Source organism: Chelon labrosus (genome assembly GCF_963514085.1).
Source record: "Chelon labrosus genome assembly, chromosome: 6".
NCBI classification, from domain to species: Eukaryota; Metazoa; Chordata; class Actinopteri; order Mugiliformes; family Mugilidae; genus Chelon; species Chelon labrosus.
In genome coordinates, this window is record NC_140342.1 from 1,805,012 (window position 1) to 1,830,640 (window position 25,629).

At 39.0% G+C, this 25,629-nt stretch overlaps 1 protein-coding gene across 1 annotated transcript in view; it reads right to left on the reverse strand.

Annotated features, from left to right (window-relative positions):
- Positions 1 to 25,629, reverse strand: part of cdh12a (cadherin 12a) — a gene marked incomplete at its 5' end in the record, with an annotated part of 48,751 nt that overhangs the window by 15,335 nt on the left and 7,787 nt on the right. Inside the window, 7 exons of the mRNA XM_084546206.1 lie at positions 4,059 to 4,195; positions 5,936 to 6,189; positions 11,170 to 11,357; positions 11,486 to 11,653; positions 13,174 to 13,293; positions 15,740 to 15,909; positions 17,889 to 18,013. Coding sequence (XP_084402332.1) covers positions 4,059 to 4,195; positions 5,936 to 6,189; positions 11,170 to 11,357; positions 11,486 to 11,653; positions 13,174 to 13,293; positions 15,740 to 15,909; positions 17,889 to 18,013 — 1,162 coding nt within the window. The remainder of the gene's footprint in view (positions 1 to 4,058; positions 4,196 to 5,935; positions 6,190 to 11,169; positions 11,358 to 11,485; positions 11,654 to 13,173; positions 13,294 to 15,739; positions 15,910 to 17,888; positions 18,014 to 25,629) is intronic.

Consider the following 25,629-nt stretch of genomic DNA (forward strand, 5'->3'; position numbering starts at 1 on the left):
ACATACAAATATACCATACATCTATTCACTTCCTGTGTCACACAAAGACATACTGACTGAACCAAAAATGGTCAAATGTCCACTCCTTGTGTTGTTTAAGATAGTCTCCTCTATGGATTCGATGTTGTTGTGATGGTTCTGTTTCTGTGGTTTCTGTGTTCGCGTTTTGAGTTTCGTTCATGTTTCTTTTCCTGTTTCCTGTTTTATTTTGTTAAGTTTTTGATTTCCTGTGGCATTACTCCCTGTGTTTCCCTGTGTTGATTAGATCATCGATTTCACCTTGTTTTTCTTGATTTGCTTCACCTGTGTCTCGTCACCCCTCTGTTCCTCGTGTGTGCATATATAGCCCTGCCTTCCCCTTTGTTCCTTGTCGCATCATTCTAGTGTTTTTTGCTCCTCTGTGTTTTTGCCACCCCTATGTGTCTCCAGTGTTTCTAGTGTTTTTGCTCCTCTGTATGTTACCAGTACCCTCAGTGTTTAAAGTGTTTTTCGCCTTTAGTTTCTTGTTACCTTTTTTGTCTTTTGAAAGTTTTGATTTTTGTTTGCTGGTGTTTCTGCTTTTTCTGCAGCTCTTTTTGTTTAATTAAACTTAGTTTTTTTTTTGCCCACGTCTGCCTCCTCACTCACTCTCCGCACTTGTCCTGCACTTGGGTCCTACCCCCCCTGGACAAAACGGTAACAGTTGTGTTAAGATGAACCTCTCATAGTTTTGCATTCCTCTTTAAAGACAAGGCTTCATTTTCCAACGTTGCTATATTTAATAAACTACAATGTGTTTTGTCTTCTGTTTCACACTTGCGTTGATGCGCATTCCAATTTTGAAACATATGAACACTTTGGAGAGGAGAGCGGATTGTAGCAACAAACAACTCCTGCTACTTGTGAGATGTGAATAACATTGTAAAATACAATTGAACTTATCTCAGTTCTGCTCCTACAAACATCACATATCAGTGTGTAGTATTGGTAAAAGGAGCTGGTGGACAACCATGGCCTGCCTCAGATCAAGCAGAGCTGTTAGGCAATAATAATATAGATGGTCTTGAGATAGAGTGCAATTTGTCATGTTCTGTGCCTCAATGGCTGGGTATGCATATGGCATTTTTTGTCATCTGCCCAAGTAATTAAGGGGATGTTCACAATCTGTTTAGAGATTTGCATTCTGTCCCAAAACCTTCAGATTATTGATTAAGATCTAGAGTGTTCTGCAGGCATTTATACCAGCAAAAGTTATTTATTTTCCAGCTCCGAATAAAATATGCTCACAAACTGTGAGGTCACATGTTGATACAACATAGGAATACACTGGCAGTCTTTGGAATCCTCTCAAAGCACGCTCACTTTGATGGATTATTCGTTTAAACATGTTTCAAGAATGTGCTGAGATACTTGATTGGCAGCTATGACAAGATTTGGGTCATTTGCCCAACTACGACAGAGCGTGATATTAGATGTGTGCAGTATAGTGCAGTATACACGGATGTTACTAACACCCTGTTTGAATGAATGATGAAAGGATTTAGAAAGCTGAACAAGAACCTAATCTTTTTACCTTATGAAAATCTGCATTAATATTGAGAGGGCTCATGTGTCATCATATATAGCTATGGAACTAGCAAACTTTTCATTTAGCCATGTCTGTATTGTAATATTGTTGATCTATACACTCAAATTCCAGAAATTAACTATTACTTCACACAAATACAAAATCCAAAATGTTCTAGAGAGACATATATTTTGTTAAAGAAGTAGCTGAATGATAGCACATTCCACTTATGGAAGGTCCTGCTATGATGCTGGTTCTGTGAAGTGAAAATGTATAATACAAATTATTTTATTTTTATTTAAAATAAACCAAAATATATTCTTCAATAATGTCCTGTTGTGCACATACTGTGTCTCTTTTTCTCTTTCAACATGCTGGGCCTCAGGTTTACGTACACACTTGTTCAGACTTGAGACTCGAATTGGATTACTTCAGTAGTAGAATTAAAAATTACAAGGGGGGTAGGGCAGCAAGCTGATTCTCACATAAGTACTTCATTTTGGCTACATAATATTCAAATACTTTTTTTGCTTTTTGCTTTTTTTTTAACCTTCTAACAGTTGTAAAATGTTATATTATAATTGTATGTATGTATGTTTTGGGGGGGGGGGGGTTAACAAATACACTGTGGTTGAAAAGTTGCACTCAGTGCATTAGTTTGATTGGTTGATTTACAAAGCACAAAACCATCTAGCATCTTTGTATTGTACTGAGTGTTTAAATGTTTTTAGTCAGGCTTTGACTGAATGTGCTCTAATGATAATTATAACCTTTCACACTGAACTACTGTATGTTCTCTAGGTTTAGTGCCCCTATATTTACATAGTCAGACCCCATGTGGATTACACTTCACACATCATACTGGTGGGAACTATAACTGCTTATGCACCTGTGATTTCTGAAGTGGGGCTGCAATTTATGTTTTGTGTTGTCTACACACGTACATTTTCACTACTTGACCTTTTCATGTCCAGCATAATACAATTAAAAAAAAGAAAAAAAAAAGCAGGCTGCCACGATGACTGCTAAAACATGCGTAAAGAACACATTTAGATTGATGATCTGATTGTAACAAGTATGCCAGCCCACTGTTTAGAGTGCAAGTCTGCAGCTGACTGTAGACATGGGAATTGCAGATAGGAATACAGCAGAGAGGAGCAACTGGTGAATCTGTTTACAGTATAATGAGAAATAAAGTGGAGCTGTTTGACAAAATCTTTAAAAACTACATAAGAAAGAGAAGCGTCTTATTGTGTGCAGCGCATTCTTGCCTGAACCTTGTTGCGTGTCAGACAGTAAGTGTACAGGGGAATGCAGGTGGCCAGACACTATGTGAGAAAACTAACTCACAATCATTACATGATTTCTTCTTGTAATTATATAGTTAGGAGATAATTGCATACAATTTATGAGCGCTTATACTGTGAGGAACTATGTCAGAATTCTCCTGTGGCAACCCCTGTTTTTTTTATACACTGATTTTACTCAGACATTGGTAGTTATTTGTTTTAATTTGTTGATGAGGTAGTTAATCTAATATACGCACAGTTGTATATAGTGATTCACTCTACACGTGGGAAACAGCACTCTGCAAGGATGCACCCAGAGGTGTTCGCAGAATATAAATACACTGCTCAAAAAATTAAAGGAACAGTTTTAATCAGAATATAGCATCGTATAGGGTCGTTAATCATTTTCAGCTGCTTTGGTGTTAATGAAACTAACCCCCAAATCAGGAATGATTGTACAGGTGGAGGCCACAGACATTTTTCCACCTCATCTTTTCTGGCTGTTTGTCACTGGTTTTACATTTGGCTGAGGTCACTGTCACTATTGGTAGCATGAAGCAATACCTGGACCCTACAGAGGTTGCAGAGGCAGGCCAACTCCTCCAGGGTGGCACATCAATACCATACCAATGTGAGGTTTGCTGTGTCTCCCAGCACAGTCTTAAGAGCATACCACTGACTGCCCCCCACACTCGTCTGACCTAAATCCAACAGAACACCTCTAGGACATTATGTCTTGGTCCGTCTGACGCCACCAGGTTGTACCTCAGACTGTCCAGGAGCTCAGCGGTCCAGATCTGAGCGGAGATACCCCAGGACACCATCCGTTGTCTCATTAGGAGCATGACGTTGTCAGGCATGCATACAAGCACATGGGGGCCATACAAATTACTGAGTACCATTTTGAGTTGCTTCAATATAATTTCAGCAAAGTGGACTAGTCTGCATCAATATTTCAATTTCATTTCCAGGGTGTCTTTGATTTCAGCCCTCTGTAGGGTGATCATTTTCATTTCTATCCAACGATGAGGCATCCTTTTGCTCCTAACACATTACCCAGTCCTTATCAGTACAGATATCCAGCATGCGTATTTCCCCATTAGGATCTGTTGTGTTTTCAGTGTTGTACATTGGGTGGTTATTGCTGAAAAATGTACAACATAAATAGTATCGCAAATGCCACTACTGGCTGGGCACAGGTGATTTTGGTGTAGAATACTTACTGAGTTTGGTCGCCAACACTGTGATTTTGTGCTGAACAGCTGTCTCTCTGTCCAGGTATTCGTTAGTGGAAATGGTTCCCTCAACAGTGTCAATGTCAAAACAGCTGTCAGACTCTGTCTGCCATTCCAGCGAATACCTGCACAGATTAGATCAGTCTACTAGTTAAACATTAGACAGAACAAGAACATTAAAGCTCATCAAAGGAGCAACATTTCTGCTGTCCAATATCCTCATATGACAGTCTACTCTACTTTGTCTGTCACAAAGAAATCACATAAGATTTTCAGTCAACACAAAGGTGAAACAATTGTAATTAAAATGCAAAATACCAATCCAGAATGCACATTAAGCTAAATAACAATGAGAAGAGAGTTTTCTAAATTATTGTTGTTATTTAGCTTAATGTGCATTCTGGATTGGTATTTTGCATTTTAATGAAGATACATATCTATCTTAATACTAAAGCAAAATGACAATCAGGTGCCATAATTAACGTATCTTCATTTCAGTTTGTGGCCATCAAATGGTGATTTAGTGAGATTTAGTCAACAACAAAAACAGATATTTCAGTTTTCATGAGGACAATCTCTCTGTGTTAGCCCTGTGATAGACTGGAGACCTGTCCATGGTGTGCCCTGCCTCCTCTGCCATAGTTATGGTGTCAAACTGACGCAGAAGTATAAACCTGTGCATTAGTTTGGCTGACTAGTAAACCTAGGATGTGCATCTCTCACCTCCCTAAGTACACACTACTGAGAATGACTTACACAGCAGCATTGTCCTTAAACATCCTATGCTGATACAGAAGAATGGCGCTGCTGCTGCTGCTAGCAAGACAATTTTCCTGTGTACAACTGACAATACACAGGGTCCATTTAGTGGTCATGTCATGAGCTTGGCTTTTCCTCCTCTTCTCTTCACTGTCTCTTGTGGTTCCCTGTTTGTCTTGTTGTCTGTGTGTATGAATCGCAGGCATAGTTCTCCAAACACTTCCCCTCTCTCCTGGCTAATCACCCAATTAGCATGCACACCTGGGGTTCAGCTCAGCACTTGCAGTACATCAACCCTGGCTTCTTCTCCAGTTTTCCCAGCACATTCTGTCATCTTTAGTGGTACTTCAACGCTCTAATGACAACTTTTCATCTCAGTTCTCAATGTGATACTGCTCATGCTAATAGTATTTTTTTCTGTGCATATAGACGTCTTTGTGCAAGCCTCAGCACATGAGCTGCCTGTTAACCAGCCTGCAACTCTCCAAATCTCTCTTCTGCCTGCCCACTCTGATGCTACCTCAGACACCTATTTCTCTGCTGGCTCAACCCCGGTCCACATCACCTGCTATCCAAGCCACCGTCACACTTTTCTAAGTCTTGGACTTCTGTACTTCAACAGATCTCTGTAACCATCTTCCTGTTCCTGTGTTCTGTATTTCGGTCCTTCTTGTTGTTTTTTTTGGTTTTTTTTCCTGGGGCCTGTGTGAATATTCCTCAGTAGATTGGTAGGTTTTCCTGACATATTTATGAATTGAACATGTACAAATTTCCACTTTTAGAAAACTTTAGAGGCTTCTTAAATAAAAGAGGAATGGCCAAAGGAGCATTGCATGGCTCAACAGATGAGAGATAATGATGATGAAGTAGAGCATGCAGGATATCCATTTATGTTAAAGCATGACTAATTCAGTTAGTTTTCAATAAATGTGTAGCCTTTCAAGACTGGAAATTAAACAGTCCTTTTTTAAGAAAACTAAATAGAGCACACATATCTTACTGGAATAGTTTCCTTCTTTAACAGTGCTTAACAGTACTTAGCAGTGCTTTCATGGTGTACAGGGTGCTGTTGATATCTCTCCACAGGCTAATAAAGATCATGATACCTGACAGCACTGCTGCTGGCATCCAGGTCGTGAGCTGTCAGCGAGCTAATGATGGTTCCCGGAGGAGTGTCCTCATACACTTCTACAGTGTAGGAGGGCTTGGTGAAAACAGGAGGCTCGTCCACATCCAGAACATTCACTTTGACTGTCACTGAGTCCTTGAAGGGCCCCAGGTGGAGGAAACGGGGGTCCAACTGTGCGTTGGAAGCCTCCACCTTAAAAGTGTAGGACTTCTTAGTTTCATAGTCAAGAGTCTGCAGAAACACAACAGAGGAAAGAGAAATATGGATGAATCATAAGAGAAAATTGTTCATCTAGCTTTTTCAGTGCTGTTTTTCGTTGTTCAGAGTGACTGTAACTTAATTAAACCCAAGAGGTTTCTATAGCAACACAATTCAAAGAAGCCTACAGAGTTGCTGATGAACGGTAGCATTGTGAAAGATCACTTCAGGCTTTTATAGTTTGCATCATATCATTTTTTGCATGTTCAATTAGTGAAGCAATCAAATCAAATCAATCAAAAGCCAAACTGAATTTCTCAAACTGAAGCTAATAGTCCTTATTACATTAAGTGCCTTGCTGCACCACTATTAACTCACTGTGCTATATATATATATATATACATTGCATGTTAGATTACAACCTGGCCAGGTTTTCTGTGGGTTAATTAGATGAAGCCAATATTTCAATACATGAATATAAAACAAATCACAAATTTACATGGTGTTCAATTCATTATACATGATTAAGTTTCACAGTTAATATTGTGGACATCTGCAGCACCTGCACTGACACGATCAGGGTCTTGTAATCCTCTTGTACTTTTACATTTGAGATGCAGATCTCAGAATAATGAGATATGGAACATGTAAAGCATGATTACAGTCCAGATAGTACGTATATGAGTGTTGTATTTACATATTTTGTGCTCCATAGAATAAAATATCTCTTCTATTTGAGAAGCATTGCACAGCAACATTGCAAATTCAAAAAAGCAGCACCTGTTATAAAATATAAAAGATGCCCAACATTTGTACAAAAAAAATAAAAAAAAGATTTTAGTAGGAATCTGCAAAACATATTTTACAGAATGAGCTTCCATAACACCTGGGGATGAGTTGTACTATGGCTGATTAACCAGATGTACTATGGCTGTAGTCAACCCACATGAGACAGAAAGGAAGCAGTTGTTACTTGAAATACGAGTAAACTGTAGGAGTGATTGAACTCAGACATTTCTGAGCACTCGAAGCAGCAAAATGAGTCACTTTTTACTGATTGTTCACCAGCCCTTCCTTTATAATCTTCTGTTGTGCCTAGAGTTTATCTCTCTAAAGGCATTACTCTCAGCAATCCTCTTAGACTGTGGAACTGTCTGACATCCACTAATCAGGCATAACATTATGACCACCTTCCTAATATTGTGTAGCTCTCCCTTGTGCCTACAAAACAGTTGTGACTCATCAGTGAATGGACATGGTCCTTCTGAGGGTGTCCTGTGGCGTCTGGTAACAGGATGTTGTTAGTGGGGGCCTTTGGGTCCTATGCGTTGAGGAGAGGGGCCTCTGTGGATCATCCCACAGATACTTGATCAGTTTGGGATCTAGTGAATTTGGAGGCCAGGTCAACACCTTGTGATGTTCTTCATGTTTTTTTTTTAGTTGTTCCTAAACTGTTTTTATGTGTGTGCCTGTTTCAGGCTACCTGGCTGCTGCCATCAAGGAGTGTCATTGCTATGGTGTGAGGGTGCCTGGTCTGGTCTAGGTGGGTGCTACATGTCTAAGTAACACATGAATAACAGGTCTAAACGTTTGCCAGTAGAACACTGAATTGTCACAAGATGGCCAATGCTATTTATTTCTCCTGTCAGTGGTTTTAATATTGCGGCTGATCGGTGGTACATATATGTAATTAAGAAACTGAGTGCAGTGCCTAAACTTATTCCAAAATTACACCCGTAGCATGTGAATCACAAATCTAGCATTTCAACCTGAGCAGTCTCACAGCTCGTTGAATCCCTTTCAACTTTTTCCTTTTGAACAGTGAGTAATATTACAAAGGACGAGCTCCTCAGGAGTTCCATGCACATGAAAAAGCTTCATATCATCATCTTTCTGTTACCCCGTTGAAATTGTCATTTTCCTTCTATATAATAATGTGTCCGGGGGGGGGGGGGGGATTCGTCAGGTATCTCTTTGATTTATTTTGTCTTTTGCCTTTTGGAATTCCTTTGATCTTGTACCTGCACATATACATAAAAATGATAATGAATGTGAAGGCACCAGTTACCATTGTTAGCGTCTATGTTGTTTGCTAGTGGTTTTCTTCATCACTGCAGCACATTGCTACTCTTCTGCACTGATATTGTATGTTACGTATGTTGTGTATGTATGTTATGATGACCTCTGCTGGTTCTTCAGTTGGTCGATCCTTTACGTACCACAAAAACGTTCTCACCTGCCAAGGTCTAGATTAACCTCTACAAGACCTGTAAAGGTACCTTGTAGTATCGGGCACCAATTTGTTAGCAGTGCAGCAGCTGCTGCATGAGGACAGGCTTTCACGCTTCTTGGCTGTCAGAGAGGAAATACTCCCCCTGAATCTACCAGAACAATAATGTACACGTAATGTACATCTAATTCAACGCCATACTACCTTGTGGTGTTGCGAAACCATTTCTGAGTGTTAAAATGCAGGGTTCTAATTAGAAATGGTTACAGGAAGTATTTTGTTTTGAGTTTAAACCAGGCTTGAATCAGTGCAATTCAGTAACAGGGCAAATGGGAGCAAATCAAAAAGAAGCTCCATACTAAATACAGTGTGACCAGTTTGACTAATCAAACAGAGGGAAACAGAAATAAAAATCCATCCATTCGTCTTCTTTCTCTCATGTAACATGCATCAGATATATCTTGTACTCTTGAATAGATTCTACATGTATGCTTTAGTCAGATGTATGTTTGTCTTGTTCCTCCCCACTCCCTTCTCCTCCTCTCTCCTCTCTGTTTTTCTGTCTCTACCCGGCTGGCCTCAAGCAGATGGTCCCCCTGATATGAGCAGGTTTCTTCCTGTTAAAGGGGAGTTTTTCCTTGCCGCTGTCACATTAGTGCTTGCTCTGGGAATTTCAGGCTCTGGGTTCTGTAAAGTGTCTTGTCTTTGTATTGTTATTGACACTATATAAATAAAACTGAAATAGAAACCTCTGAGCCATGCCTGCTTCAAATAAACGCATGTTTCCTTCTGCAGTTGAGGAACAGTAAATCAAGCTCTAGTGGTTCTCATTTGAATTTTCATTATTAATGATCTCTAAGTGTTTTCATTTATTATTTATTATTTTAGAGAATTGGTTGGTTTTGGGTATAAGGTGAAATCATGTGTGTTTTCTATAAATGTTCACTTTAGAACAAACCTGACCATCATGTTGGGAATGAAGGCCCAAAGTATCATTTCTACAAAGTTTTGCAGAACAGTTCAGTCAAATGTTTCACAATAATAAATGTTTCACAATAATGGATCCACTTGTTTCACAACGGCCTCTTTGATTTAAAACAGTGGCCATCGACAAAATGTCAGGATTGAGAGTAATGGATTAATTGTCTGATTTCTCACATAAGAGATGTGGCTTGCAAAGTTTCATGCTCAAAAAGTAGCTGTCATTTCTGTTCCTGATTTAGAGGACAGTCCAAAATGAAAACCTCCCCAGCCCTCTGCTGTTAAACTGCTTGATGTGATGTGACATGTGCACAGTGTGTTCTCTGCGGGTGTGTGTGCAAGCGTGATATGAGGTGCTATCTCAAGTTTTCTCAAGTCAGATTACATGATAAAGCCTTTATGAGGAGATTCATTGACCCAGTAAGACTGGTGGTTATTGTCTACTACGAGTATACACCGACCGGTCATAAGATTATGACCACTGACAGGAGAAGTTAATAACGTTGACCATCTTGTGACAATTCAGTGCTCTGCTGGGAAACTTTTGGACCTGGCATTCATTCATGTGGATGTTACTTAGACATGTACCACCTGTCTAGACCAGACCAGACACCCCCACCCCATAGCAATGACACTCCTTGATGGCAGCAGCCATCCCCAGCAGGATGCAGCCTGACACAGACACACACACAAAAACGGTTTAGAAACAACTCAAAAAACATGAAGAACAGCACAAGGTGTTGACCTGGCCTCCAAATTCACTAGATCCCAAACTGATCAAGTATCTGTGGGATGATCCACAGAGGCCCCTCCCCTCAACCCATAGGACCCCACTAACAACATTCTGTTGCCAGACACCACAGGACACCCTCAGAAGGCTCATGTCCATTCTCTGATGAGTCACAACTGTTTTGGAGGTACAAGGGAGACCTACACAGCATTAGGGAGGTGGTCATAATGTTATGTTCATGTTTGAAGGAAAACATATTAAAGACTTCAGTTATCCATTGGTTGTTGCCATCCCACATCTCCTCCTTTGTTACTTCTGCTCCTTTGTCGCTTCTACTCCTTCTTGTGTTTTTTGTTTCTCATCCCATCCCACCAACATATACCACGGCTCCTCTATAATCAGCGGAATCACGTGGCTGACACAGCAAAATGGAGAATGTTCTGTGTGTGTCAGGCATTATCTAGACTAATGGGTTGGTTCAATTGAAACTTAAAGAGGCAGAAGGATGGGAATTACTGCCTGATCAGCACATTTTTCACACACACTGACAGCACACCACTAGTGGAACACTGGTGTTAGCAATAAGCGCCTTTGGTTCTCATGGGGAAGCTGTCAGATACACTATGTGTTTTGGGGAATTAAAACAATTTTTTGGCATTTTTTCCGTTACTTTATATATAGTGTTTGAGCTCTGGGTCTGAAGCTATTGGGGTATTCATGTTTAACATATTTAGGGATATAATTAGGAGGAAGAATAGAGGTAATATCAATGACACTGTGCAGGTTTTTGTTTTATATTTCACTATACAGGAAATATACCAATACTTACCTCACCAGCAGATAGAACAAGGGTTTTAATGACCAATCTAACTTGATTGTTTCATTGATTTAAGTGTTAATTTCCATTGATGACAACGCTCTAAAAAAAATTCTCTCTAACACAGTGGTGAGTGTGACATGACTTCTGTTGACCTGGTGGAATAAATGTACAGAATGCAGAATTTATACGTTAGACCGCCTCCATCAAAATCAGCTAATGTTCAGCTTAAAGACTTAAAGAAGGTAAATTTACCTTTTTCAAGACAACGACTCCCTCTTGACTTTGGCCGTTAGAAATAATGTCAAACATGTTTCCCTCATCTCCTGGAACAATAGCATATTCCACAAATGCATTACTGCCGGCATCCATATCATGGGCTCGAATCCGACCCACAGATGAACCTACTGATGCCGACTCTGGCACCCGGAGATGAAAAATACCTGAGACATTAGAAAGATGAAAGAAAAAAAAAAGAGAAAAGCAATTTAAGAACACAAATACTTCATATTAATATAAAAACCAATTCAAACAAACAGACATTCGGACATCTTAGTTAAGACTTCCTTACTCTTCACAAAGCGTGGCGGGTTGTCGTTGACATCGCTGAGGGTTATGTTGATGGTGGTAGTGGACGCCAGCCCACCAAGCTGACCTCCCATGTCCTTGGCCTGGAGAAGAACCTGGTATTCCTCTTTCACCTCGCGGTCCATGTTGGCCAAAGCTGTTCTGATCACTCCTAGATGGGGTTGGGGTAGATTTTGAGTTTGTGGTGATTAAAAATAAAGGAATAATAGTTGCTAGAACGATTAATAAGCCAGCTCTAAGTAGATGGGTCCCTCCATATGAGCTGGGTTCTGCTCAAGGTTTCTTCCTGTTAAAAGGGAGTTCTTCCTTGCCACTGTCATCCTAGTGCTTGCTCTCTGGGTTTCAGGCTCTGGGTTCTGTGAAGGGTCTGTAGATCATTTGGACTGTGATTAATGCTACATAAATAAAATGGAATTGGCCATATTGGCAGTAGTGTGCCTTTGACTGTTAGTCACACTCAATCAGAAGATGAGTCTGGTAACAGCCAATTGGATATCATTGTGGGACACATTTCAACAAATACAGAGAGAGGCATATTGCTTCGTGCAATAAGAAGAGGTGCTACATCCAATCAGATCCATTATGTGCTTGATGTATGCTTCTTGACAAATGCCTTAATCACTGTTAACTGTTATCTATGGTTGCATATTAAGATAAATAACTTTAAAACTAGTTTCACAATGAGACTGGCAAAGGTATTCTATATCAAAATCTGAGCATGGAGAAGAAGAATCTACTGTACATGAAAGCCTGCTGCTGCCACATGTACAAATGTTGATCCAGAATACAGAGACATCATGTTAGATACAGTCACTGATGTAAACCGTAACAAATCTTAGCTAAAACTGCTGGATGTAACTGGGCTAAACAGGGAATGCGAAAAAATGTTATGCATTAGCATCAGAAGCAACAAAATGTCATATCTAAAAGATTTCTGATCTGAGTTTCAAACTAAACAATAACACTGTGACAACTAGTGACCTAAATATTGTGATCAAAAGAACAAAGTTTATGGAATTAGGTTTTAAACTATCTGTGGTTTTGATGAGACACTCTTTCTGTGTGTGGAACACATTCTGATTGATTGACCTAGCCTATGCATACATTAGAAATAAAACAATCCCTTACTGTGGTTTGAAATTCCTGCAGTCTTTTGTTAATGGCACCCCGTGCCAGCCTAATAAGGTTACTATAATTCTCAGCCAAAACCAAAGGTTAAAGAGGGTCAATTTTGTGGCTTGTAATAGTCAGAGTGTAGTGTAGCTGCTGATGCCAGTCTGATGTTTTCATCAGTGAAAAGACCCTTGTTTCAAGACTTTGTCTTTATTTTGAGCACTTAACTAAAGCTTTTAATTCTGCATTGATAAGAAGCTCAATGGTGAGGCAAGGGTGAAAATGAAACATGACACTCGTTGTTCAGAGCAGTTACTACTTGTCTAAGATGTCTGTTGAAGGGTTTTAGCATTCAGATACTGAACAGGACTAAAAAGAAACTCAAAATCACTGGCTACATTATGACAGGTTGAATTTTTGTGTTCTCCAACGGGGAGTGAATGCAGCAGTGGGTTCATAGAAAGGTCCCATTTCTGTTAATACAACTGTATGAATAATTCTAAAGTTGTAAAGGAGGTGGTGGTGGAAGAGTTTTAATGTGAGTTTCTCTTGGCTCACCTGTCTTGGGATCCACGGAGAAGTAGGGCTGGCCGTGAAGGATGCTGTAGACGATTCGAGCGCTGTTGCCATATGTGGGGTCATCGGCATCTGTGGCAGTCACCTGTGTCACATAGGTTCCTAAACAAACAAACAAACACACACACACGTAAACAGGTGACATAATTACATGTTTTCTTACTCACCTCGAAAACTTAGCCACTGATCAAAACCTGTGATCAAATCTTTGCTGTCTCATAGAATAGTGGTTGCCATGCCAGATCACATAAGAGGCTGATGTAACATCACAAACAATGTGGAATATTTGTATTCCACAAACAGGCAGAACTTGTCCATTAAGGTGTTTCAGTTTTGTTAGTCACTCAGTTTGTTGAGAGCTGAGATGCATTAACATGACGAATCTTTCCATTACTGCTCTAATGGCGACTCTTCTTCTAAAAGATCACGTCCCAAAAGTTTTGATCAGTGTGATTGTGTTGCTTATTTATTCTGTACTGTGTTGTTTGAAATCACAGATTTTTATTCATATTTTGTCATAAAACATAACTGATGTGTGCACTTCTTGTGTCTGGGACTCATGCTGCCTGTGAACATGCTTCAGGCAGCAACTGGGAAATTTGATTTATTAATACATGAATGGAATTTTCAAGGAGACAGAGCTGGATTAAATACCTCTAGTCTAAAACAATACTTCTAAAATGCTATAAGATTGTTTCAACATAAATCCAAGAAGAGGAAACATCTTGGTCTGTTTTCACTAATATCAGAATGGTACTGGCCCTAGCTTTAGAGAAGTAATTATATAACATTTCAACTGGTTAAAATTGGGGAAAAAAATGCAAATGTCTCACATACATTGATTAAAAAATTGACTTTTTTTTTATTAATATTAACATAAAGTTGCCTTGCATTTTGTACACTTCCAGTTAAGGGAATTTCTCCTGTGCATATCAGCCTTAGGAAACATTCTATAAGAAACAGCCTAAAGCCGTAGAGCTAAAATTCAAATCCATATATCTGAGAGGAAAAGCAAACAAACAAAATAAATAAATAAAAGGCCTTGATACCAACTAAATAAATAAACGGCATCTATTCTAAGCGGGTGGCTTCTGATAGTACGGATTATGTTTTTATCATATGGATGCTTGTGCTGTTTGCAGCCCTGCTTAATCCTCCTATACAGCTTGTTGCCGTGTTACTGCAACAGAGACATGCTGGGGTCAAGCCTGTGAGCACTTTGGGCCTTAACTGAAGCATTAACAGCTTAAGGCCTAAAGACCTTGACTGTTAAATTACCTCTCAGTAATGGTATTTAGCAGACAGATGGGCCACTAAGCCTGGCTTAGTGAACTACATGTGTCCATGCGAGTGCAGGTGCCACAACTACAACTTAATATTTCCAAGCAGACTGCAAAGTGATAACTAAAGAATACATGTATGTATTTGATATTTTTTACAAGCTCTGAAGCTGGCCCACACTGCCAAGAACAAATGAATGGCTGAGTGTTCATATGCATTTTCTTTTCTTTTTTCTTTTTGTTGTTCACCACGAGGAAAGAGTGTATGCAACTGCATGTGGGCACCAGAATACAAGGTGCTGCACCCAGTTTATTCAGGGCACCCTGCCGTTTTTGCCACAGCTGCTCCGAGCATTTATGTTCCCCGCTTTGGTTGAAAATCCAACTGTATGAGCATTGCCATGGTAACAAATTGAAAAATTGTGTAATGGGTTTCTAATTGTTTTAAATGCCTACAAGTTCATATGTGAAAAATAGTTCATTCAGCCTTGGTCAGCTGTCCTGTGGCTTGTGACATTTTGAATTTTTGCAGGACTGGAGAATATAAGCGCTTTGGGTGCTGTTAACGGTAGATTAGATTACAGAGATTACAGTACATTTAATAAGGCTACTTAAGTACAAATGTAAGTTACTATTTTAATATCAAGCCATAATAAATTCTGAAATAGTTCAGTTATGGATTAAAGTGTTTGAAGAGCTTGCAAAATAATTAGTTTCAGATGAAACTCTCCAATAGTGTGTATGAGTTCAGATCACTAGATGATTAAAATTAGTTATCAACAAAAAATAATTTCAGTCAGACATTTCACACATTCCCAGCTGTTAGTACTCTGCTCTCATTCTATTTTAAATCATTTAAATGTATTTTTAATGGATCAAATGGATCAATTAAAATCAAAGAGGAGGCAGAATAAACAGCACTATCACCAATGGTGGTGGAGAAACTGATCCTTGCTGTTTGTGGCAACCCATTTATTTAAACCCCAACGCTGAAGAGTTGCCATGATCAGTATTTCAAATGAAGGGAATGGAGCATGTCAAAAGACTGTCAAGTTTCACATTAGTATTTCTAGTCATTTTTCTACAGTCCAGCTTAGTTAACAAGTTACTAGCATTGATAAGCGCTATGGACACGACTCCTAACAGAATAACAGTCACAGAGGCCATTATCCACACTGAGTCCTTTTTAGATTCTTTCACTTAGCATAGCCAGGTAGCAGGTAGCAGTAACAACAGTCCATGTAAATACTCGCTTGTAGCAGTCTTACCTGTTGGGGACATCTCAGGGACGCTGGCACTGTAGGGTCCATCTAGGAACCTTGGCTCATTGTCATTGATATCCTGCACTTTGATGATGAACTCAGACTCTGGCTCCAAAGGGACACTTGTGTGAATGTCAACTGCCTGGGCCTTCATTGTGTAGTAGGACTTTTCCTCCCTGTAAAATACAAGGTTTTACTTTTACACACACAAAAGGCCAAAATGCGTAAGAATAAGTCTAAGCAGCAGGAATTATGTAATGATTATGTAGTCAGGCTTTGGGGTATCTGTCACATGGTATTTTGGTGTCGCACGCATGGTTTTATGTCAGTTTGTGTTAACACTGATCCAGTACGCTTTGTAAAAAATCTGAATACTTGATACAGTAAAACATAAGAACAAAAAGAAAAGAACCAACTTTAAATCTGGCCACATGAGTCAATTGCTTTTCTCACAAGCATCAGATGAGTTCACTTTTCTGGTTAGCTCAAACAGAGCCCGTGCAGGCAGCATTTGTTCAAGGAGTGTCCACCGGTCAAGAGTCCCACTGCTGAGCACTTTGGGGAACTCATAGTCACACCCAGATGTCAACAGGGTACGCTTCTGCTCACTGAGAGATAATATTATATGCTACGCTGTATTCTAGTGGGTTAATACTTCTCGCAGGCCTGTTTTTATGGGCTGGTAGAGCTACATCTAAATTTCCATTAAGTGAGCGTAGTAGGTCAAGATTTAAAATGTCACTGTCACCACATTGCATTGTATAAAAAAACAACTGCATTTATAGCCATTTACCTGCACAGCTAATGGGAGGTTAACATCATGTTGGAAGGAGCTGCGGTTGGATCAGAGCATTGGTATTGGTGCATACGGCATATCACCAACCCACCCCCATGCATACAGTGCAGAAAAGTTTGATTGCCAGTAAGTGCTCAAAAACGACAAATATCAACTTTTGCATTTGTGCGCACAGGCAGCGTTGGCATATAGAGCTAATGGTTTCCAGACCAAAAGCTGTTCAAAAACTGTAAAAATGCACACCACCCAGAATACCAGATCAGTATTTAGTTTAGTACTTTGACCACCACTGCTTACACTATTGTAGTCTATCATAAAAAACAATGAAGATGAAACACAAATATCAGTACCACTATAACTACTCACTAGCTACCAAGACGCCATTTAATGATGTCATGCCATCCACTGACAGGCGCAAAATGTCCTGTTTTTCCCCCAGACTGTCTCTCTTTAAGTATTAAACCAGAGCTGCGAGAACGCTGCCAAAAATCACATTACTTGATAATGAATTTTTGATGGATGCTCTCAACTGTGTTGTCCAATCCCAAATTCACCTCTGAAAGAAAATGCAATTTGGGTGCAAATCTGCCAGAATTTAAATACACATTTTCACCCTTCCAAACAGTTTTCAAGGTATCTGAACTTTTTTTTTGCAAACATGTGCAGCTGTTCTCACATTAGAATTTCCAAGCATTCAAACCTGGAAAATGAATGTGTTGGATAAACCCTGTAAAAAGAGTAGGAAATAGTTACAAGAATTATTATTATTATTAATAATAATAATAATAATAATAATAATAACAGGAATGTTTTTTTATTTTTTTTTTTAATTTTCAATTTGCAAATTATTTGGCAGCTGTTCAAAAAACCACACCCAATAACACCCAATAATCATGCGTAATGATGTTGTTGCTGCTTTGTCTGTAAACTTCACAGTTGCCAGAACAAAAATCCATGATCACTCACTAGGTTAGTAGTATTTACCATGTCTTTGTGTTTATGTAAACCTTATATCCTCAACACGGTCTAAACCAGTAGAAGCTTTACAACCATGGCACTTATGTCCATTTAAACAAAGCAAAATTCATGTAATTCATGTAGTGTTTCATGTAATATAATAATAATACTTTTTTTTTTTTCTTCTTGTGACAGGCTAAAAAAAAAAAGAAACAAATAGGTCAACCTAAAAAACGTAATGGACTGGATGATTACTAATAGGCCCTGTGAAGTATATTCTTAACTGTATCATGCCTCTGGATAAAGCAAAACTTTATATTCTCTATCACCATGTGACAGTGTCTGTCTATTAGTGTGTTTTTCTATTAAAAACAGTAATTTTTTTTATTGCTCAGTACTGACCTGTCAAGTCCCACCAATGCGTGTATATCTCCTGTAATGGGATCAATGGTGAAGATGGATCCAGCTCCTTCTCCTGACAGAGTGTACTTCACTGCATTGTCTCCATGGTCCATGTCTGAGTGAAGCTGCAGGGGACAAGGCACAGAACAGTAAGTCAGATACTCAGCTCAACAGTGTGCATGGTGCAATCTTCTGGCTCCATCTCCAGCAGCAGTAAGTCATAATAAATTATGATCAATCACTGAGGTCTTCGCCTTTAGGAATAATGTGTAAAGTAACATAAAAAACTACATACAAACTTCTTTGTGGGGCAGCAGTTGTTGTGAACAGAAGTATGCTGTATTGCCGACCACCTTTAAGTTCTTTAGCTTTGTTTTTTTGTTATGTGGTGGCAATCATGATGTAACTAACTACACAGCTAAGTTCATAAGGCAGAATTACACAGTTAAATATTCTTTACCTTAAAAGCCTCTACAGTATCTGTAACTCCAAGTTTTGATGAAGTATTAGCGCTATGCTTTGAGTGGACAGGTGTAGGCCAGGCTATTTTTGTCCTCTTTTTATGTAGTTCTTTTGTGTGCATTTCTACCAGCAACAAAACTGAAGAAGCTACTCAGATGACTGACAAAACGCCTTCAAGAAACTCCAGTCACTCATGTGCAGTTGCCTTTCTTTAATGTTTTTTTTGGATATACCATGACCTGAAAGCCTGAGAAACTTCACAGACAAAGACGAACGACTATTCAAGAGGGGTCCCAACATTGATATGAAAGTGTATCACTAATTAACCCAGTGAGCTTTAAACACTTGGATGGACACGGGGGAGGGGAACCTGGGAGCCACCAAGGCTGCATCTCTAGCCAATAGTCCTGTTCTAAAAGACCTGCCAAACACTCTCCCAACTGAGCTATTTCCACCTTGTATAACAAAATAATTTAATGAAAATCCAGCTAAACTGAAATGTAATTTGGATCGTTAGGTTAAGACCAGAGGTAGACTGACTGCAGGCTGACAATATAAGGAGCTTAACTCAGTTGGATAAGGTCAGTGCACAGAAGTGCTGTTAAATCACAGTCACACACTCCGGCATTAGCTCATAGCTTTTGGAATATTAATGACTTCATAAAAAAATCAGAAAGCATATGTTCTGTACATTCTGAACTTCTGTTTCTTCTCATTCTGTTGGTGGCATCAGCCATCTTCTGTGCAGGACAAATAGACTGAGGAACTCCTTTGTCCCCCGTGCCATCAGACTGTTCAACCGCCAGTCACTTGGGGGGAGGGGGACAAAAAAGAAAGGGACTGAATGACTTTTTTAACTAACCTGCAACAACATGAGTGCAATAGTAAAGTGCAATAACAATAAGCAGCTGGTGTTTTTAATGCAACAACCATGTATGTACAGTCAAAATATTTATTATTATTATTATTCTTTTCTGGGTGTTTGATATTTGGGTTTATTTACTGTTTCCTATATAATTCATGTACATGTATGTTTGACAGTGCTGCATGCGATGGAGATGTCAATTTCCCTGCGGGGACCTCCCAGAGGGATCAATAAAGTTGTCTATCTATCTATCTATCTATCTATCTATCTATCTGTCTGTCTGATAGCAAAGCTGTCCTCCCTGCTGGAAAACCAGTACCAGCCCCTCAATGGCTCTATCAGCACTGAGCAGTGCCTCCAGCAATCTGTGTGAAGGAGTATTACTGCGGGTCCTGCTGCTGTGAGACTGTACAACCAAACCTGCTCCCAGTAGACCACATATGTAGAACTTCTATTGTATTTAATTTTGTATTTTTTTGTTGTTTTACTTTTTTATCTCTTGTGTGCACTGTCCCTTGGACTGTGTGCTGCTGCAACACTGGAAATTTCACCATTTTTGGATAAATAAAAGATTATCTTTTCTTATCTTATCTTACATGTTGTCACTGCTGTTAGACATGTTGAAAGCAAGATCCTTTCAATGCCACAAACTATTTTAACGCATGATTAACACACGCACACTCTCTTATCATGAATTTGACCTGCGCATAGTTCAGGAAATCAGAATGTAATGAAAGCAGCAGTAATGGTACCGAAAGTGAGCCGAACCTGAAGTTCTGTCATACTAAATAATTTTACCCTGCAGAGGGCAGCGATATGTTCTGTACCTTCAAAACTTCCAAAAATCCCAAAAGAAAAAGAAAAAGACCCCCCCCCCCCAAACCCAGAAACAAATGAGCAGGGGTGCATAAACACACAGATCTTTTGAACAGCAAGTTCAGCCTCAAAGCTTCCCAGCCCGGCACACAGTTTAGAGCAGAAAGGCCCCCCCCCCAAATGCAGACCACGCAAAATAAATTGCATTCAGAGATGACTGGAGAAGTCTGGAAGCATTAAACTTGAGTGGCTGGATTATTCTGGAGAACATTCTGGACAGTACCTGTCAGTATTGATTTGGATTGTTTCAATAATACACACATTTGATAAAACAAGAGAAAGCACATTTAAAACAGATTTTAAAAAGGGTGATTCGCTTGCATTAATTGTACATTGCCTATGGAAAGCATGTGATTAACTGTGATTAAATATTTGAATGGATTGACAGCCGTGGTTGCCAGTAAAGCAGATAGCTGAGTTCTAATGTGGACCAGGCAACAACTTGTTTTCACACTGGTGGACCATAAGTACTTAGACTCAGACAGACTTTATTCATCCACAAAGGAAATTGCTCGGTCACAGTAGTTCAGTTGCACATAAACAATTTGAGAACCACAAGTAAAAAGACAAAATAAAATAAAATAAAAATCTAAGAAAAGAAAATAATAGTAAAATGTCAGTAAAAAACTAATAAAATAAAATTGTATCTCTCCTCTCTCGCATCCTCCACTTTCTTTTCTCTGGCACAGAGCTCTTGCACTCTAATTCCCTATCTACTACTAGTCATGCAATTCTGTGCTATTACTGTATAGAATGTTTACTGCTGTGTGTCCCTCAGGCAGATGGGTCCCTCCATATGAGCTGGGTTCTGCTCGAGGTTTCTTCCTGTTAAAAGGGAGTTTTTCCTTGCCACCGTCGCCTTCAGGCTTGCTCTGGGGGTTTCAGGCCGGGTTTTGTATTGTTATTGATGCTATATAAATAAAATTGAATTGAATTTAATTAAGCAAAAATGTACAAAATATCCATATTAACAAATGTACAAGAAATAGAGACAGAAGTAAATATATATTATACACATAGGAAGGATTAATAAGGTGCAATAATGTGCATTAACGTGGAGTTATCTATTATAGAAAAAAGGTGTACGTAGTCCGATCATGTTTTGTTCTCATCTTGAGCCAGTCAGTGATACCGCCTACATTTTCATTCTACTGCTCATGCTTATGGATATTTTTGGAGATATTTTGACCTATTTAGTCATTTTTTTACTGTTGTGTCCCTTGAGTCCCTGTGCAGTATATCTGCTAAACCATATATGCTACAACCAGTACAAAAGTGACTGGTGTGGAATTTCGATATATTTTACCTTTTGCGGGCTCTGTAGAGGCTGTAGAGTTTAAACTCTCACCTGAATCAGTTTATAATCAACCAGTCGAACTTGCTAATAAAACCAAGACTTCTTTTTAATATCTCACCTTGAATGTAACGGACCTTTGCATTAATAAATCTGAACATTAACTCTACACAACAGCTCAGACAGCAGCTTTGACACTCATCTTATTGGGAGTCTCTCAAACCAGCATCATCCTTACACCACATTACATCACTTTGTAATAAGCTTCATTCAAACTCTTAGATTTGTTGATTCTTTATGACAGTCATAATAGAAGGTGACACTGCTTCGATTTTGATTGTGTGGAATGATTTCATCAGTGAGATCAGATATTCTGACAAGTTCTTAATCAAGCTAAGCTAGAAAAATATATTCAGTATATTTGAATAACCTGGATTTAACTGATATATCCAATGGTTTTCTCAGCATTAAACAGGAGATGTAGTTTTAAATATCTGCATGTATATCTCTTGAATGATAGATGCTGGGTAAAGCCAAATATTGTGAACTATGTTTTCAGAGTAAGAGTCTTGTTTTTACTGATAAATGCTAATGACGTCACAATATGCTCTGGAGAGCTCATTTTGTTTCGCAGACATGTCCTGCAGTAACAGATGGAAGTGCCACCGCAAAGGTCAGGCAGACATATGTAATGAGGGCAGTGGGGTGATATATCTGTGCCCCAGAAGAACACAAGGGCTGCTCACACATCCTGCCAGGAGACAAGACAACAAAATCATGTGAGCTCTCCATCCTGACTGCAGCAACACAACCACCTCAGTCGTGATATGAAGGGAATCGTCACAACAGAGATAGTGACGGAAACAGAAATCGTGTTACATGTCGTTATACTGACTTATCACAAGCTATGCAAGCTATTACCAGCTAAGTGTTATTATAGTTTTGGGGTACCCATAATGTTCTTTCTATATCTGATGGATTTGTTTAATTTATGCAGTCTTAGAATAGCCTGCTTCACTTGCATTGAGAGCTACATTTAATGCATGTTATGGTTTCACAGCAACAGGTACCAAACGCAAATCCACACTTGAAATCAGCTTTCGCTTAACCCTCATATTGTGTTCAATTTATGTTAAACAGTTTTGTGTTCATGGTAAAAAATGACTGTTACATTAAGACTCATCATAAAAACTGTAATAATACATATATTATGACTATCTTGTTTATCTATAAGCCTGTATGCTTATACATCTTGAATTTGAGTTCTATTATTATTATTTTGACTAAGAAACAACCGTTTATTACAGATAACTGAGTCAAAGTAACAAGGACATTTGTTTTGAAACTATTTAAAACTTCTACACAGTCATATAAAGTATCACCTGTTCAGTCCCGGGTCAAATATTTTATTTGTGTACAAAAGGAAAACTACACTTAACACATGTTATGTTGTGTCCGTTGAGACCTGCAGTCATCCCCAGAACCACATGCTTCCCATGGTTCTTTTCAGGAAATTTCTGCAGTGACATGGGGGCCCGGCAACTTTTCCATCCAGGCTCTGCATCCTATAAACTGTTGGTAGAGTTGTTTCTGGATCTGTACACATGATGTATGAAAATCTGTTTCCCCTCCAGTTTGGCCATGTTTACCACTATGGTTCAGATGGACCAGATGGAGTAACAGTCCAAAACGGGATTTGATGTCATCTTAATTATTTTATAGGTCCTGGGGTCATCCTCATGACATTTTCAGCTGAAAGCCTACCTTGATTCTCAGGTGATAAATACCAGTATAATTTTAATTTATAATTTGTATTCTTTTTGACAGCAGCCTGGCCATCCTCTTTCTCACTGGATTCCTCCCCATCACTTATTTCTTGGTCTGGATTATATTCTGTATCGTCTCCAGTTTCTTACACCTCCTCCTATAATCCATCCTGACTGTCAGTTTCTTGGCGTCTCTCCTTCTCACCAGTGTGGAGAGCAAATATATAATCAAGAACCTCACTTACAGTATATCGATCTGCCATGGTGCTGACACACAATGAACTATGAGCAAGACCTCAAAAAGCATTATACAGTATACCAAAGTCACAAGAAAAGTTCAGTATTATTGAAACTATGCTGCAGTTGTCTGTGAGAACTGCCATCAGGTGTTATTCCCATGGGAGAGAGGTTCCCGTTAGGGGTTGTACCACTAATAGCCTAGTCGACTTTACTGCTGTACCGTGACGCTTTAAGCAGGAAGTTGACTAACAACTTATGCCTCGGAGAAGACAGGTGAGGAGCCCAGTGGGTCATTGCAGCAAACTAGCAGCGGTTCATCAAGTGTGTGGAAATACTTCACTTAAGATAAAGCCCATTCTACCTTGACATGCAGAATATGTCAGTTCCGAAATACAACATATGTACTGCTGCAATGCACACTCATCTGAAAAGGCTTCCGCTAACGCTAGCAGAGGAACGACAATCAATTAACATAATTCACCTGCGGTAACGGAGAGAAGAAGGCTGCAAATTAACAGTTAACTTTACCTGCTATACTCTGAAAAGGCTTTGGAGATATACCGCATTTTTATCCAATCTTACCACACACTGTGAAGTACTATTAAACTATTGACAGTGCCGATTAATATAGGCTAAACATATCCTCAGCGCACAGTAGTGATAAGCTCATATGTTCAGTTCTGTTGCTACTGGTTTTTTTTTTTTTTTTTTTTTTTGCAGAGCAAGAGCTGCATATTAGAAGTGTCAGACTGACGGTGTTTATGGTGTTGACATGGGTTACAGCCGACAGTAGCCCGTGTTCAAGCTTCAATTATCTTGCAGAATAGCCTCTGTAGCTTCTTTTGTGTGAGACGCTACAATATATTCAGGTCAAGAATATAGATTTCATTGTTGCAAAGCATTACTTTCTACTGTGTTTTTATCTGTGATGTCATCGATTAGTCGACCTCGACTTGACTTTCACCACATATTAGTAGACTTTAAAAAATCGAAAGTCAGTCAACCCCTAGTTCCCTTAATTGTTGCCAGGGAACACAAGGGTTGTGTGTGTGTGTCTGCCAGTGTCCAACTGACAAATCAGGATGTTCCTGATCTCACTTTTTGACACTAACTGTAGTCTCCTCCATTCGTGTCTAATGACCAAGAGTGTACAAAAGTTGAATAAAACTGTAAACTTGTATGCAAATTAATACAATTTATTTTGTGTGTTGAAATCCTTTTTGTGGACAAAGTCATGGAACCTTAGGCGAGTCTGATCAAATAAATTGATTTTTTCAGAGATAAAACAAACAAATTTGACTGGAACACATGAGGGTTGAGGAATTAATTTTGAAGGACTACCCTTCATCTGTGTGTCCATTTATCTTTGGTCTCTTAAAATAAGGTAAGGGTGTAGTTTCTATGCCTTTCCTCCACTCTGGATCTGAATACCCTCAAACTGAGTCTGTTTTGTTAACAATATGTTTTGTTAAACAGCTAAAATAAAATAAAAAATGTTCCAGTGGTCATACAATATGTGGACTTAATTATATGTATAATATTACAGCTCTGTCTATGAAACGTATACATGAGTTTGTTAGGAGCTGTTATGCAAACAATAAGTCCATCCCATAATTAGTTTGATGTTTCTAATAAAGAACTAATTGAGTGCATCTTTAGAGCTGAACTGATACTTCGTGGCGTGACCTCCAGTTTATAGCTTCTAAAGCAGTAAGTGCTGATTGTGTTTGTGCACATCCCAGCATGTAATCTGTACCTGCTTGCTTGAGGAGTCTAGCTGAAACTTGCTGAAACTTGCCACTTTGAATGTTGGTCAAAATATGTGACAGGACTGGAACCATTTTTTTGTTTTGTTTTTGGGTTTTTTTGCCATTGTAGTTGCTGAACTGTTTGAATATTATTCACCACACATGCATGTAAATGCTCCTGAAATCTTATTTTCCGGTGTTTTATGTGCATAACTACAGTAATTGTGTATTGGAGCGCTGCTGAAATACAAGTGACCTGATAAAAACTGCAGCAGCTATTGCTGCTGGGTGTTTGTGCAGTTATTTTTGTGCACAATCAAATTATGAATTATACAAAATTAGGTAAATACTTGAGTCAAGTTCAGCTGAGCACAGGTTTACTTAGAGAGTTTGTGTTGACTTCCTATTCCTTTTTACAAATACCCACCAAAAATCCTTTTGTCACACTTCACTGCTTCTGCATGAACGTGATAATGAGTAGTGTATCTTT